Here is a 17,164-nt window from a genome sequence, read left to right as displayed (position 1 = left end):
CCCGGCCCCTCCAGATTCCAAGCACGCACTCAGGGAACCAGGTGCACACTTCTGCACACTCACGCTCTAATTGTCACACCTGGGCTGTGTGTCACACATGAACTGAAATTGCCCATGTGCCCACATGCTGCCGACATATGCCCACTTACAAACTGCCTCACCTGCACCCAAGCAGGCGTCTGTGCACAGAGGGATACTTGCGTCACTGCGTCGATGCCACCCTGACCCATCCCCCTGCCATTCTAGACGCCACGTGGACACACAGTACGTCACATCCATGCACATGTATCACGTGCATTCAAGACCCCCTGAGAGGTGGCAGTGCCTCCAGGGGCTCCCCAAAGTGCCACCATGAGGCATCGCCATCTTGGGGAGAAGGACAGTGGGGACCCCTCACACCCATCCTGAGCCCAGCTGCACCTCCTCGGGGAGACAACTCCCACAGCCCACTCTTCTTCTTTGCCAAGTTCAGCATTTCCTTGTTGAAGTGTTTGTACTCCAACTTGAGACAGAGGGTGGGCTAGGGACCTTAAGGCCACCCCACCCTGACCAGTGCTTAACCATCAAGGCAATGCCAATGATTGAAATTATCCTTCTAGGACCCGGGGACCCCAGCCCTTGTTCTCCCTCCATGCTGCTCACCTGCTCCGCCAGGGGGAGGGGACAGGCTGGCCTTTGTCCCCAGCCTCCGCTGGCTGCTGAAGGATGAAGGTCAAGGCTGCTGGGCTTCAAGGCTCAGTCTCACGGGTCAACTACTCTATAGCCCTGCAAGCCAATTGAGAGCAAACAGCCAAATCTACATCCCATTATGTTCTCTCTAGGGACGCCAAGGTTGGTATCTGAAGGAACTGGAGGATGGGGAAGGAGGAGCCCAGAGAAGACAAAAGAAGACTGCAAATTTCCTGCCTGGCCGCTGGGTCCCAGCAGACCTGAGAAACAGGAGCTGATCAGTCACCAGATGTCTTGTGGAAGTTCTCTCTGTTGTCTAACCGGAACCCTTACATCAAAGCAGAGACGGGAAAGGTAGAGCACAAGCTGACAGGCAGGGGAGAAATAAACGTTGTCTCCTTCCATCTGCTAAAGACTGGAAGACCCCAACTTTCTCTTAGTTAAATCCACTCATCCATCTTGAGTGGCAAAGTTTGAACCCAGCACCAAGCTTGCTGGATGCTGAGGGAAACATGGGCCAGCTGGTAACAACCTGCACACGTTCATGACAGTCTTCAAAGGGCCCTTCTAGCCACTGTTCATTCAATTCTCAACAGTCACCTTGTGAGGTGCTCTCCCCACTTTACAGTTAGGGAAACTGAGGGACAGGAAGGTGGTGACTTGTCTGAGGTGACAGAGTTGATAAATGGAGGAACTTGATCATAACCAGGGGGTTCTTAGCCCATATGTCCCTCTCTCCCTTATAGCCCAAAGCTCCCTTGATTCTGCCACCATGTCATCCCTGAGTCTTCATACAAGCCACCGGGCCAGAGCTCCTCATGTGCCCACCTCCTCTCCATCTCTCCACTCTCTAAGAAGGAAACACTCCAGCAACCCTCCCAGGGGAGCAGAGTCCCTCAGCCTTGTCCTCTAGAGGGAAATCCCACCCTGGAAGGAGCCACAGGGATTCTGTTCCCCAGGGACAGGGGCGAGGGGACAGGAGATCAAAGGGTCGAGGAGGGGCAGGAAACAGAGCCACCCCAGGGCTGGAAGAAGAGAAGCCCGGGCTGGAAGAGGAATCCCTGTCTTGAAAGAACTTCTAGGGACCTCTCAACCTTTTCCCAGCCCTCTTCTCACCTTGCCTGAGCACAAAATCCTCCCAACTCCTGCCACAAACTGTGCAGAGAGGAGAACTGCAAGTCTCTGTTTCAAGAGCTCCGTCCAGCTGGGACTTGGATACCTCCAGAGATGGAGAACTCATTACATCCAAGGCACAAACATCTTGTGGAATTCCTCCTTTATTAAGCTGAATCAGAGTCTGTATCTGTGGCCCTTGGACGTGCCCAGGGGAGGGCCAATGACCTCTTCCCTTCAGAGCAGGGCGGGGGCTCCTCCAAATCTCTCCTAAGCCCAAAGTCTCAGGTCCTTCCCTGGTGACCTGAATCCCAGTCCCCCAGGCATTTATGCTGCCCCTCTTAAGCAAATCTTGGATTGCCACTACCCCTCTTAGCTGGTGGTCTTTAGAACGGCTCTAAGGGTCCAGATGAGGTGTAAGCAGCCCAGGTGACACTGTTTCTGCTACTAACGTGCCCACACCAGCCCTTCTCCTGCCCCTGCCCCTAGTATGGGTACCACAAAATAAAACAAATGCCCAGGGCAGAAGTATCCCTGTTCTAGGACCAGATAGTTCCTTCCTTGCCCCCGACCCTAAATCTCAGACCTTCCCTGAACTCAGGCCTCAGCTGCCAATTTGACTCTTCTTGACTTTCCTGCTCAAGCCTGCAGAACCTGTCTGCTCCTTCCAGACACTTCCATCTGGCCTCTGGTGTCTGGCCTCAAGGAGTATGCTCTGGGTCTTAGCTCCTCCAACCAACTTCAGACCACAGCCCCATCAAAGGCAGTTCCAAGCTCCAGACACAAAAGGGCATGGCCGGGGGGTCCGGGTGGGTAGTCTTCTCTGCCTGTAATTCTCTGGATAGTGGCCTTAGGCCCTGAATGCCCTGTCCAGCAGCCAGCCATCTCTGGGGGTGACAGCCACTCTGAGAACAGGAAAACCGCAAACCCCAAGATCATGTCTGAAGCATATTAACCACAGTGTGTCCTTCCTGCTAACTAACTTCCTCCAGTCTTCCAGCCCACTGATGACCCTTCCCTGCCGCCAGAGGCTTGGAAGCAGAGACTGCCCCACCCCACCCCCATTACTTCCTTACACCGTGCCCCAAGCTGCATCCCATGCTCATGTGGCAGCTAATTCTGGCACCTCATCAGACAGTAATTAAGGGGGAATCAGCAGTGCTGTCATCTCTGCAGCTCAGCACCTGTCACCATGCCGCCATCCCCAGCCTCCCAGGATGGGACCGGAAGTTGGAGGAGGGGTGCACAGGGGTGAGGGGTGCCTGCTCCCTCACTGCCTCGGCCGCCCTTATCTCCTTCAACCCCACTTCCCCACAAGGCATGCAATGCATGTTAACCGGATGTCCGCTTCCCACAAGAGTGCCCCCAGTGACCCAGGGCAAGCATTGACATACATGTGTCACATGTCATGTGTAAGAACACCCATGATCAAACAGAGCAAGTGGAAGGGCACAGCAGACCAAGGCTCAAATCTCACCTTGGCCACTTCCCACTTGTGACCTTGAACAAGTCATTTACTTTTGTGGGCCTCAGTTTCTCCAATGCTAAAATTAGTGCTTAGCATGGGAGGATGGGAAGAAATAAGGTATGTAAAGTTCCCAGTACTGTGTCTGGCACATATATGATCGTGTATTCACTCAACAAGCAATTAGCACACATCTACTATGTGCTGGGCAAGGTGGGGATGCCAAGACAATTGAATTATGGCCTAGCAAGGATCATACGGGGCCCACACTGGAGCATGGTTATTTTGTTTGGCTACAGATGTTTTGCTTAGTTTCTTTGAATTCTGGTACCTTTAAGGGGCATTCACTCTTCTCCTCACCACAGCCCCCACCGTTCCCTAATGTACCCACCCATTGCTTCACTCATTTCCTGCCCCTGAAGACGCTGAGTTTGCTGCCCACAAGAACAAAAGTGGATTAGTAGGCTCAGTTATGAACAGAACTAAAGACGGTTTGAGGAAGATTAGGTTAAAAGCCGCAAGGGATTTGTCAGTGATATGTGGGTCCAGAGGGCTGAGCCTGGAGGTGGGCAGGGAGGAGCTAGCCAAGGAAGGACAGATAGGGGAGGCGGTGGAGGGAGGGTGTTCCCAAAAGAGGGGCTGCAGGAGGAAAGGTAAGGCCTCCATCTGGCTGTAGCAAAAGACGGGTCAAGAGGTCCTCCTGGATGTTAAGCCTCCAGGGCCCCGGGCTGCAGCCCCATTCCCTCTCATGATGCCTCCTAGGACAGTTGCTTAGGTAGACCTCCGTGATGTGACGCGAGACCACCACCTCCCATGCCCGACCACCCAGCAGCACATGCAGTCATAACCAAGTCACTGAGTCACTCCCTTGTCTCAGCGCATCCTTTCCCAGACGTGGGGATGAGCACAGCCAGAAGCGAAAATATGTCCGAAACTGTGCATTCTCTAATGTCCAATCTCGCTCCTCCCTCCCACGCTCCCCCAAGGAAGGAAGGTGGAAACGAACCCCAGTGGCATGGACCATGGAGGAACCCTGCTCATGGGAGAGCAGAAGGTGAGGTGAAGGTCCAGCACTCTACTTACAGCATGAGGGACTGAGGCTAGACCTAAGAAAGGAGAGCAGAGTGGAAGGAGAGGGTGCGCTACTGGAGACTGGAATTACCTGTGTGGCCTTGGGCAGACCCCTCTGGTCTGCCTCCTTCCCCGAAAGCAGAGACAACAGCACTGGGCTCACACGATTAAATGAACAAGTGCATGTACAGAGCTTAACTCAACACACGGCTCCCCGCAAGCACTATTATCACCAGCGACAATTGTTTTTCAAAACTCAGCAACCACTAAATAAGCCCTCCCCTCCTCCACACCCTCGCCAGCCCTCCGTCGCCCCAGAAGGAATACGTAAGTATCTTCCAACCAGAACACAGCCAATAACGAATGGGTGACCCTATTATGTCTCTGCCCCCAGATAATAGCCCCTGCCACATACACTAGGCATTCAAATAATCCTTCACAGCACTTTTCCCAGACCCATCTGCTTCTTATTCCACCCTGGGTGGTAAAGCAGGTTGCTTCCCCATAAGCTTGAAAGCTATTGATCTCCCTGTCATTGAGGGTGTCCCAGCAGAGGGTGGGCCAAAGAGGAGAGCATTCAGGCCTCTGCTACCAGGCCCCCTCCCTGATCCCCTACCCCTACCCCCATGCTTGGGCTCCTCTAGCACTTCTAGCACCTCTGCTCTTTGTAGAGAAGGGGGGAGAAGGAGGGATTGTGGTCTCATGTCAGCTCCTGCTTCCCGGGCAGCAGTCACAGGTGGGGGAGGGAGAGGAGCAGCCAGCGTCATCGCTGTTCTTTTAGGAAAACGGTAATTTTAATTAAGAGGCAGACAAACGAGCACTCCGCAGATTGTCTCCAAGCAAAGTTATTAAAAAGCCATCACAGCGGCGGCAGTGGCAGTGGCAAGGAGGGTTGCCTCCCCCAGCTGCCTGCCCAGATTGGGGTTGAAGCATCAGTGCAGAGAGTTGGAGAGGGCCTGGAGGAGCTGGAGCCCCAAAACAGGCAAGATGGGGATTCTGCAACCCCATTTCTTTGGGGAGGGGAGTGTAGGGACAGCACCCATACAGTACCCGAACATGGCCTGCCCAACCTGGGGCAGGGGTGGGGGACAGACAGGGAGGTAGCAATTAGGCAGCCCCTGCTGTAGGCCAAGCTCTGGACACCGCTGCTACTTTGCTTTTACTTGTCTCAAGAACCTCACCTGGTACGTGCTCATGTCCCATTTTACAGCTGAGAACGCTGGAGCTCAAAGACAAAAAGTGGCTTGTCCAAGGCCATATAGCTAGGAAATGGCTTAAGTGAGGATTTGAACCTGGGTCAGGCTGACTTTCAAAGCTGGTGCTCCAGGCTGCTCATCCAGGGCACAGAATTGGGGTGCAGGCTCCCCTTCCCGCATGTTCCCTGCCCCGAGCCTGGGCTCCCTGAGGCCCCCAGAAGCAGCCTCAGTACTGGCCCAGCCATGCTGCCCCACAGTCCCCAGAGTCCAGGCCCTAAGGACCTCAGTCACTGCTCGCCTGAGAAGGGGTGCCTGCGGGGTGGGGGACTCTACAGGGAAAAGTACAAAGGACATAACAGCAGGGGAGCAGAGGTGGACAGGGGCATCTGTGGACAGAAAGCTACCTCTCTGGGGTGTTGACAGGCACTATACAGGAAGCTGGCCAGGCCACAGTCAGAGGTCCCCATGGTTGGTGAATTCCTTCACCTCTACTTGCCCATCAGTTAAGCAAAGAGGGCAGGCGCCTTATCTGTCTTGGTCACTAGCATTGAACCCCGAGCCTAGCCCAGTGCCTGGCACAGGGAAGATGCTCAATAAATCCTTATTGAATGAATGAATGAGAAAAGCGTTGAATAAATGAAATGGATCACAGATTTGCAAGTGCCTATAAACTAAATAAAGCTGTACAGAGCTTGGCTGTGGTCCCCTCTCCTCCCATGTCCCACCATCCGGCCAACATTGTTCCTGACCCCCTCTTCCCAGGCCATCAGCCCCCGCGGCAGATTACCTGGAGGCTCTGCAGTGCCCCCAACCCAGACAGCTACACATATGGACATGCACACGTGTTCACACACACACACTCACATGCACACACATGCACACACAGACACATACTCTGCCAGGCAAATGGCCCTCCCCAGAGCCAGGTCTCTTGCCCCCTCCCCTGGCACCAGGGACAGCCCCCTCCCCCGTTTCTGGCCCTCCTGGCTGGGGAGGGTGGTCTGGCTAAGGAGGTAGGTAGGCGGGATGTGGGTGGCGCCTCCCTCCTGGCTTACTAACCTGGAGACTTTAAACAGAGGGAACAGAGTCCTGGAGGCTTCCCTCCCGCTGCACGCTGGAGCCCTGGGTGAGGGACAGGAAAGGAGGAAAGTCGTGAATGAATGCCCCCAGGGGCTGGGCCAGGGGAGGAGAGGAGCTGGAGAGAGGAGGAGGGCAGGACCAGGGCTCCCAAAGCCGGAGTGGCAGGGGGCAAGGGCTGTGAGCCCTGGGGGTGCAGGGACTGAGAAGGCACAGCCCTAGGGACTGTCCCTCTGAGGGTCACTGGGGTGTGAGGGGCAAGCAGGACAGAGATTGGGTATTGGAGGAAGAGCAGGGGCTGAGGGGGCAGAGACACCAGCGGGAGACAGACAGGAGGACGGACAGCAGGACAACACTGAAAACACAGGGTCCCCACAATGGGATCTCCAGAACAGACAGCCAACAAGCCGGGCTTGATTTCCCTCCCGGAAATGGGGGCAGATTCTACCCGGTTGCCCATGAAAGAGTTGCAGTGATAGGTCTTGGAGGGCCCACCTGCCTCCCAGCCAAGGCAGTCCGTTCTGGAAGGTGGGTGAGTTCAGAGTCAGAGGGTCCTGTCACCATCGCTCTACTGACAACCCTCTCCTCAGCCCAAAAGACCCCCCTCTGCTCTACCCACCCACGCTCTAGCCCTGAGGAAGGGTCCCCTCCCACCTGGCTGCAACAGAGGAGGCTGAGGCACTTCACACCCAACAAGCGCTCACACCATCACACCACAAAAGGGGCTGTGCGGGAAACCGGCCCCTGCCCGAAGCCCCTTTACTAGCTTCTTCACCCACCCATCTCTCAAACTGCCATGGCAGGCTCCCCCGCTCTGGTCGCCTGTCGTGGCTGTGCTTCTCTCATCCTGCAGGGAAGTTCCTTCTAAATCCACTCTATCTCCTTCATGCTGCAGTGCCGGTCTATCGTCTTGTACCCAGGGACACGGGGGACGCGGGGCTTCAAAACCCTCCCTATCTGCAGGCGCCGCAGCTCAGATACCCACTCGGGCACAGCCCTCCCTCGGCAGGCTCAGGCCGATCCACACGCATGTCACGTCCGGCTGCAAGTGTTCTCGGAGCCCCATGCCAATCTCATGGTTCCAATTTTCCCACCGATTACCCAAGATGCAGGCATCCCACTGAGGAACAGCTGTCATTCCCAGATGTTGGGACATTAGCTGGGAGGAAGGAATCAAGAATGCTTACTAAATGCACCTAGCTCCGGAGGGCTTCCTGGATGAAGCAGTGAGGGGGTGGGTGGCAGAAAGGGCAGGTGGACACAGGGGACTGGGTGGGGGAGTGAAGACTCAGAAGCCCGGAGCTTCCTTCTCGACTCTGGCCCTAAATTCCTACTCCCTGGGCTCAGCCCCAGCCAGGCTGCTGTGAGGGTCTGGGTTTTGGAGATGGAAGGCTCAGTTCGAAAAGCCTAAAGAAGTTTTCTCATGCATGACCCTTCCTTCGTGGGGGGCTGGGCCCCCATTTAACCACCTCAACTGACAGTGAGGAGGAGGATGAAGACAAAGACATTACTATTTGATGGCTTTTACAGTGCACAAGGAACTGTGCCTAGATCACCTCATTTAATCCTGGTACCCACCCTGTGAGCAAGCTACTGTAAGGACTTTCAATTTCCAGATGAGGAAAGAGGTTCAGAGAAGTGAAGCGACTAGCCCAAAGCCACACAGCAAGTAGTGGCGGAGTAGGAATTCCATGCCAGATCTGTCTGACTCCAGAGCCTGAGCTTTTGACCCATGAGCTGAACTGCCTCCTCTCCATCTCCTTCAGTCTTTGGCTGTGTCTCATTCAGCGCACTCTGGGAAGTTGCTCAAAGTCTGACCTCTTTCCATCCCATGCTCCAGCATAAACTATCCTCTAAGAACATTAAGGTGGAAAAGAAGGCCTCTCCTCAGTCTCTTTCCACCTCATCCTAGGGGTGAGAGGCAGATGATCCCAGCCACAGGCTGTCAGATGGAGCAGGGATTGGGGTGCAGGGGTTGTTCAGGTGTCAGACTCAGGGGAGGTAGGATCCAGCCTTCTTTAAGTTTCATCTGTAGGTGACCTCTGGCTCTCCAGCAGCCTCGTTCTTGCCTCTTCCACCTCCATCAGGGATGAGGTTCCAAGAGGCCTCTCAAAGGCATCTTCTTGCTTTACCACCCAGGAATCCCCAGAGCACCCAGGCTGGGGAAAGCCTGAAAAGTCCGGGGGTCAGCAAAGTAACAGACTGTGTCAGCACCCCATCTCCCTCAGAGCCCTACCTTTGAACTTGGAAGGGGGAGGACAGGAGTGAAGAACTCATCAGGCCTACTTGGCCACAGGTTGGGGGTCTATTGCACAGGAGCAGGGCCCAGGGAGGAGGCTGAGGTCTGGAATGTGTCTGCAAGGGTTTCAATGAGCCGTGGAATGCCTTTCCAGAGAAGCTGAAACTGGGGTCGTTAATTCTCTCCCAATGAGGCAGATGCTGGTGCTCCGGGTGATGCCAAGATGCCTGCTGCGTCTGCAATTATCACACACGGCGGGGGGCGGGGCGGGGGGGGGGGGGGGGGCGGACAGGACAGGACACTCCCTCTCCCCCTGCTCTGCACAGCATCTCCTACTAGGGCCATTCTGTGGGTTCTATAGGTCTGGGGTCTCTCTGTCGGCCTGGGGCCTGGGGTCCCTTGGTAGGTCTGCCATCTCCAGCATGCTCTTTGTTTGGGGTACAAAAGAAGCCACTGGGAGGAGGAAGCTTGCAGAGGCGAGGAAGTGAATACCTTAACTCCCTTCCATCCTTAGATGACTCCATTCCAGGACACGCAGACACCGGGCCAGGTGGCTAAGGCTGTTTGGAGCCAGGAAAAGGTTGTGGGAAGCTGAGCAACCTGAGGGAAGTGCCTAGGTGGAGAAAAATATGGACTGGATCATGGACCCTGGCTGGAATGGAGTGGGTGAAGCCAGTTCTGCTGGGGTAGAAGGACAAGAGGGGGCCATCAGATGATAGCTGAATCCTCCAGCTACTACCTTACCTGTCCCCTGGGCTGTGAGAACAGATGAAGGCAAGGTGTGCCTTCAGAGCAGGGGGGACTGTTTGTAAGGCAGGGGTGGGAGTGGGATGGGGAAAATGGGTACCAGAATTCTCTAGGAACAAATCTCCATTTTTCCTGGACTAACCAGAGCAGGGAAACATTCTCCCCACCCTCCAGGTGGCAAGACACAGATTATTTTATCTCGGGAAAGAAGAACTGGGTAGAACATGTGACAGCTGGAAGAGACCTCACAGATCCTCTAGTCTCACCTTCTTCTCACACCAAAGACAGTGAAGACCAGAAAGGTCACACAGCAACAGGGGAGACAGGTGACCTGTCACCAGTCCTGCTCCTTACACTGCACTTTACCTCTCTGCCCAGGGGAATATCAGAGGGTTTCCTGCCCTCCTCTTTCCTAGCAACCCTGGGCCCTTGTCCATCATGGCTCCCTGCGCTCTGCCAACCCAACAGCCACAAGAGGTTAAACTGGACCTACAAAGCTCCTTGGGAGATCTCAAAGATCATTTCAAAGGCCATGCTGACCTGTTCCTGCCCTGCCTTACAGCGGCTCACTCATGCTCAAACACACCTATCACTTGAAGTGAAAGAGGTAAAAACGCCCCCAGAGCTCCCCACCTTGGAGAGACCACCTTTCACCCACTGGGAGCCTTTTCTTCCTCTTGAGCCTCAGTTACTCCTGCTGCAGCGTGGGCCTGTTTCCTCTCAAGCTGTCCTGTGCAGAGATGGTTTCCCGGCCCCAAACCCTTCTGTTTGCCCACCCCCACAGCCAACAGAGAGGAGGAGGGCAGGGTGTCCCAGAGTGCCTGGGCCCTGAGCCCAGCGCTGGCATGGGCTGGGGGGAAGAAGGGCAATGCCTGTGTGTGCGAGAAACAGCTCTTCTTGGAATTGTCCTCCAACGCCTTACTCCCTGCAAAACCCTCAATCTCAGGGCTGGGGGAGGGTCTTCTCTAGATTCAGAGATGCCTGTCCCCTCTCCCATACCATTAGGAGTGTTTCTCATGTATCAGGCATTATGCTGGGTATTTTCATCTCTTATCTCATTTAATCTTCAAACGATTGCACAGTCAGAAACTAATCAGCCCTCTGGGACCGTCCTTCCCTGTCCCCCTTGCTCTGTTTCTTCTGGCCCCACCCTCCTTGCTGGGGGAGGGTATTTTTGCTCCTATCTTCAGAGAGTCTCACCACTCCTCAGGGACCGCACATTACCTTCTCCAGGCTGCCAACTTTTACCCCAGCCTGGCTCCATGTGGCCAGCTGTATGAGTGTAAGGGAGCCAGGGCAGGGCTGGGGCTGGGCCCAGGACACTGCTCATGCCAGACAGCAGGGGAGGAGGCCGGATCTCAGCCCCCATGAGGTCACGCTAGACTGACAGTGAGGTCTGCGACCCTTGCAGGGATCTCAGGGTCCCCGCCTTTGGTGTGGTGACCAGGTAGGGCCCAGAAAGTTAATGACCTAGTCTTCTCTCACTGACCATCTCTGAGGTCCAAGTTCCAACCCACACATGCTCAGCGGAGAGGCCCTGACATCCTGGCCTCAGAGGATGCTCAGGTCCTGGGCAAGGACGAGGGGGATGCCCCTGGCCCTCTACGAGTCAGAGGATCAGGCCTCAGTGGGGTTTCACGTATGCATACCCCACCCAAGCCACAGGCAACTTGGGTGACTTCCCACACAGCAACCCTGTTTGAGCTTATAGGGCAGGAGTGATGGGCACAGGGACCCCCTCCACTAGGGCCATCCCAGGGTTCTGCCCCAGGTATGGCTGGAACTTAGAGGCCAGACCCACCTCCCCAGGGAACGCTCTGGCCTCAGTTTCCATTCCTCTGAGAAATACAAGCAGTGGAATCATTGGCCAAGGGGCAGAGAGTCAGAAAGGAGGGTGGGACTCTGGTCTCTGGTGTGGGTGACACCCTTTCCCTTGAAGCAGGCACCGTTAATATATGCAAAGCATATGCAAATCACCCAGAAGAGTGACACAACATTACTGGAATGTCAGAGCAGGAAGGGACCTTGGAGATCATCCAGCCCATGCCCGTTCATTTCACAGGTGAGCAAAGAGGCCACACTGGGGAGGGGCTTGCTCAAAGGGACACAGACATCTGGGTACCAAGGAAGGACCAGGCCCCTGGGTTCTCAGTTCAATGCTCTTTCCAGGACACTCTTGCCTTTTCTATGGGCCTTTACAACATAGCAGGGGGGCACCAGGGCTGGGGTGGGCTTCCAGGCAAGCCCATGAGAGACCCCAGTGCGAGACGGGGTTGACAGGCTCCTCGGGCCCCTCCCTTCCCAGCTCTGTGCCTGGAGCTGGTCTAGGGGGTGGGAGGGCACAGTGGACAGGGGCAACAGTGATGCTGGGGACCATGGGAGCCAAGGGGTGGAAGGGCCCAAGGCCAGAGGCATCCGCGAGATGCAACCGGCTCCAGCAGTGGATGGTAGAGAGAACTGGAGTGTCTGAGCAGAAAAGAGAGAGTCCAATGTCAGCACAAGGTGCCCGCTGCGGGGCGGGGAGGGGGACAGCCGCCCTCGCTCCACACACACACACAGACACACACACACAACACTAAGTGCTTCCCAGCCCCTTTCCGCTTGGACTCTGATAACCATGGCACCTGACAGACCATAATAGTCAACCCGGGCCTGTCCCTTTTGCGGCTGCGGCTGCCAAACCCCCATCTCCTAACTTGGCTTTTCAACCTTCCCTAGAAAGCAGGACCAGTGCTGGGGAAGGAAGGCAGACAGATGGGAGGGAGCAGACAGAAAGAGAAAAGGAGAGACTACGAAGCAGAGAGGGGGAGCGGGAGGAGGAAGAGAGAGAGAGAGAGAGAGAGAGAGAGCGCAGCGAGGGAGTGAGAGCAGAAGGGCAGAGCAGGAGACACTGAGGGACAGAGAGGAGACCGGGTAGCAGAAAGAGGGAGGGGGGTTGAATGACAGAGAAAAGGAAAGATGGGGAGTGGGCAGGAAGTGGAGACAGAGGAGCTGAGAGAGGGGGAGACTGCGGGGCAGAGGGAGGTGCTGTGAGACCCGCGGAGGGCTCCGGAGGCCAAAGGGCAGGCCCTACCCCTGCTCATGGCACTGGGAAGTGGAGGACAATCCCGGAGCCGGGGTATTGGTACTGGGCACAGGGACCCTGGCGTCGTGGCCTGAGGCCGTCTAGGGAGAATTGGGGGCCATGTCGCTGCCCCTCTGCCCACCTCCCCCAGCTGCCAGGAAATCAGCCCTCCTTCCCTCCCTCCCTCGGGGCAGGCAGGCACTGCTTCCCAGCCAAATCCAAAGCCTTCATCTCCGCCTTTCAAAGCTTGGAATGAAAGAAGGGGAAGCCAGTGCAGCCCTCAAACCCGCTGACAGCCAGATTTTTATTATCTTTGCTCGAATGGGCCCTGGGAAGCCAAGGAGGGATTCTTCAAAGAGTGGCTCGTTGAGGTCTGCACCTGCACCGGCCCATCCACGGCAGGCAGCAGGGGCTTGGGGGAGCACGACCTGTCCCCCACCCCTCACTAAGCCCGGGCTGCCAGAAGCCTCCTTTGCAGCACCCTGTGCCCACCAGGCAGAGCCCATGACTGGGTCCCAGGGTCAGGGAGACAGGGTCAAAGGATAGACCCAGGCCAGCTGGGCCTCTGGGGAAGCATTAGTACCTCTCTGGGCTCTAGGACACAAACAAAGGGGGAAATCAGATCTCCTTGCCAGGACTTGGAGGAGGTAAGTGTTGGGATTCCTCGAAAGAGAAGCTTTTAGGGCAAGCCCTGGATTTCCCCCCTGCACTCCCTACCTGCCCCAGCAGGCCCAGGCCCCCTCACCTGCCCCCGGATTCCCTTGGCAGGCTTCCTCCTGGCCACAGCTGCCTCTCTCCCTTCCCAAGGGCCAGGCCCACTACCCAGGACAGAAGACAAGACCTCTTCTTCCTCAACTTTCCTAAGCACAGCTCCCTCAGCTCAATTCCTCAACCCTGTCTTCCTTCTGTCCCCAAGACCTCATCTGGGGGATGAGAGCTAAAAGCAGATTCCGTACTTCAAAGAGCCCTGCCCTCTCTCTCTTGAGCACTTCCCAGGCTGGGGTTTTGGCAAGGGATGCCAAGGTTGGCACTGGGCAGATGGCAGCCGGGCCACCCCTGCACCCCCACCCCGAGCTCTGACCACACCACTGCGTTTGATGCCTGCAGCCAAAGAAAGAATCAATGGTTCTAATTAAACCCTTTTCCAGGGTGGGTCCCTGGCCAGAGAGAAAGAGAGAGAGCATCAGAGAGGCTCTGGAAGAAGCCTGGAGCCCAAAGAGAATCAGCCATGAAGATCCCAGCTCCGCTGCCTCAGGCAGGAGGCAAGCAGAGGAGCAGGGTGAAAGCCTGGGGTGGGGGCAGGCCTCCAAGGGCTCATTCCCAGGCTCCCCTCCCCTACTACAGTGCCCTCTCCACTCAACCATGCCTCAGGATCACAGCTGCCCCTTCCAGATCGCCAGAGCACAGTCAGTAGAAGCCAGATGGGTGACCCATCCCTGGGGGTCATCACAGAGAAGTGGCCATCGTGGAAAGGGTGGAAGGAGCAAGGCTGGGGTAGGGAGCACCGGACAAAGACCTTTTTGTCCCCAAGGCAGGGTGGCAGGAAGCCAGGGCAAAGCCTTTGCACTTGCTGCCAATAGTGCCTGGGTGCCAGGCAGTCTGGGTGGGGAGTTGGGAGGATCTTATTCTTGGGACCCCTCCCCTTACGTCCAGAGCCCTCACCCCCAGCCCTTGCTTCTACACCAGGCTGCCAGCTAAGCCTCGGCGCCAGTAATTCTCAGCCTGCCTGGAGCTCTCTTCCCTGTATGACTGCACTTGCCCAGAGTGGCCCCAACACCAACCAGTACACACACCATAACTGCCCCACACAAACACACATGCACACAACCGCGCCAGAAACCGGCACCATCACAGCTGTCCCCAATGATGACGGAGCCTCGTATTTGCAGAGTGACAGTCTCCATCAAATGCAAGACCAGCAAGAAGGACAGGGAAGGGAATGAGAGAAACTGAGGCATGGAGTGAGACAGCAAAGCAGTCGGCTCAAGGTCACTCAGGTACCCAAAATCAGAAGAAGATAACCTAACAACTCCCCTTACAAGAGTGTTCAAAACCCACCCAAAGGAACATTCAGACCCACAAGGCTGGCAGTCTGGTCAGCCACCCCCGACCTCAGCGCTCACCTCCTCCCCTCCCCCCACACAGAGGGCCGTCCCTATATCCCCTCCTGAAGGGCCTCAGCCAGGAACCCTCAGCTCTGGGGAATCCACTTGCCTGAAAGTTGAGGGGCTGCACGACCCCCTGGTTCCATAGTATGTAGGGAGAGGGACCGGGAAAGACAGCCCAAGACCCATTTCCTTGCACACACATCCCTGTTCCCGCTCACCTGGCTCCCTCCGGCCCCCGGGGTCCCTTGATCCAGCCTCCTCCCTGGGAGAGCGGGCGCTGCCCTCGGCTGTCCTCTCCCACCAGGCCAGGGCAAAGCGCCGGAGGCACTGCCAGGGCTGCATGGGGTGGCGTGGGGTGTGGGGGCACCCACTGGCAGCCGCACACGCCCCACCAGGTCCTGCCAGCTGAGTAGCGGAGGAGGAGGAGGCACCCGGCCGGCCCCCTCTGCTTCCACCAGCATCCTGCTGCCCCCACCGACAGGACTCAAAGCGGGCCCAGGAGCTTCTGACGTAGCAGGGGGGTGCGTGGGAGGGGAGGGAGAAACAACTGCGCGTCCCCTCCCCAGCCCCGCCCTCTGCCCCTCAGCCTCCCTCAGCCTCCCGCAGTTCCTACCTCCTCACTCACCCTAAACGCCCTCCCCAGCTGGGGGCGCCCTTATACCCTCTGCAGGGGGAGGGTTTAAGATCAAACAGACCCTCCCCCCAGACCCTCCCTCTCTCGGTCCCTCCCTACCCGCCCTGCCGAACCCAGAGTGGGTCCCTAGTTTCTGCAATTACTGCTGAGGCTCCGTGGTCTCCAGGGTTGGGGCCTCCAGGTGCAGGGAGGGGGGCTGGGGGGGGGAAAGAGTGCAGACCTGTATCGTGGCAACACAGTCATCCCCAGAATGCACTCAGTCCCTTCTTTCCCTGGGGGGGGCTGGCGCATAGAGCCCACCACCGCCATCCCAGTGCGTGCATCTCAGTCTGGGACCTGGGGAGCGAGAGGCCTTTGATGCGCCCCCCATCCCTCCCCCCCCCCCCCCCCCGCACCTCTCCATCCCCTTGCCCTTCCCCTGCATCCTTCTTTCCCTCCACCTCGGCTGGACCACTCCCCTCCCCCCACTCTCTTCACCATCCACCCTCCTGCCTCTTCCCCCCACCCCCCACCCCCTTTTAATTGTTAACCCCTCTGGCCCCCTCCCCCAACCCCGCCAAGCCCTCCCTACCCCGTCTCCAGCCTCGCCAATCCCCTGACCCCTCTGTGGTCCCCTCACTCCTCTGGACCAGGTCCTCCTCCCGGGCCCGGCGCGCAGAGGCCCCCTGCCCCCCCACACCTGCGCCCCGAGCATCCCTAGTCCCCGCCGGCCGCCGCCTCCCGGGCCCGGCCGCCGCCCCCGCCCCCGGCCGAGGGGAAAACACACAAAGAAAACAGAAATACCTTCCACTTAAGCATGGAGGCACATTAGGGAGGAGAGAGACAGGGACATGCCTTGGGACGGAGCGTTCCCCATCGGGCGGGGGCGCGGGGGGCGGGGGCCCCGGGCCGGCCTGCCTGGCGCTCGCCCTCTCGCCGCCTCGCGGGCTCCTCGCTGGGCCCCAGCCCCGGGGCGCGGTGCCAGGCGGGCGGGCCGGGGGCGCGGGCCCCGCCGGGGTGGACCAGCTGGGAGGGCGCCGGCGGCCGGGCGTGTGGGTGCGCGCGCGCGCGGGCGTGTCACCGGGAGTGCGAGAGCGAGTGTGTATGTGTGTGCGTGTGCGCGCGCGCGGGCCGGCGCGGGTGTGTCATTGCGGGCGGGAGCGCGCGCGGCGCGGGCACGCGCCTGTGGCCGGAACGTACAAAGGGCCGAGCAGGGTGGCGGAGAGGTGGGCGGGGAGGGGGCGCGGCGCCTCCTCGCACCTTCCAGCAGCACAGCGGGACACCGCGGCGCGCGGCCGGGGCGGGGGTGCGGGGCCCGCTCACACTCCCCTCTCCAGTCCACCTGCCTCCCCCCACCCCCCCGCTCCCAGCAGTCCTCGCTCCACGAAGGAGACAAATGCATAAGGCCCGGGACCGGTCGTGGAGGAGGCACCTCGAGGGTGCGGGACTGGGGAAGGGCCCCTGGAGGGTAGGGGACTCCTAGTTCTCCAAGCCCGTGAGCGCCTTAGGATGGAAAAGCACTCGGGGCGGGCGGGGGGCCAAGGGTAGGCGCCGAGACTGGGGACCACTCTTTAGCCAAGGTGACCTCCGAAAGCAACAGCCACCCGGGCGTGCGAGAGCGGGTCTGGACCCTTCTCCGCCTCTGCCTCCAGCGCTTCCTGCATCGCTCCCTCCCTGCACTCCAGAGACCAGGGCCCAGCCTGCGAGCCAGCCCCCTACCCCGGAGCCCCGGGCGAAAATGTCTCCCTGCTCCAAGTTGCGGTTGCGGCCCCTCCTGCAGGCGTCTGCCGGTACTGCAGGGG

General features: G+C 58.0%; 1 protein-coding gene across 1 annotated transcript in view; it reads right to left on the bottom strand.

The window, feature by feature from the left end:
* Positions 1–15,178, bottom strand: part of SRCIN1 (SRC kinase signaling inhibitor 1) — a 63,255-nt gene extending 48,077 nt beyond the window's left edge. The window contains 1 exon segment of the mRNA XM_077164598.1: positions 14,968–15,178. Within this exon segment, the coding sequence (XP_077020713.1) occupies positions 14,968–15,091 (124 nt within the window). The 5' untranslated portion in view covers positions 15,092–15,178.
* Positions 15,179–17,164: the final 1,986 nt, after the last annotated feature.

This window comes from Tamandua tetradactyla, chromosome 6 (assembly GCF_023851605.1).
Source record: "Tamandua tetradactyla isolate mTamTet1 chromosome 6, mTamTet1.pri, whole genome shotgun sequence".
Taxonomy (NCBI): domain Eukaryota; kingdom Metazoa; phylum Chordata; class Mammalia; order Pilosa; family Myrmecophagidae; genus Tamandua; species Tamandua tetradactyla.
Note: the sequence above shows the minus strand (reverse complement) of the source record. Positions and strands in the feature narration are given on the sequence as shown.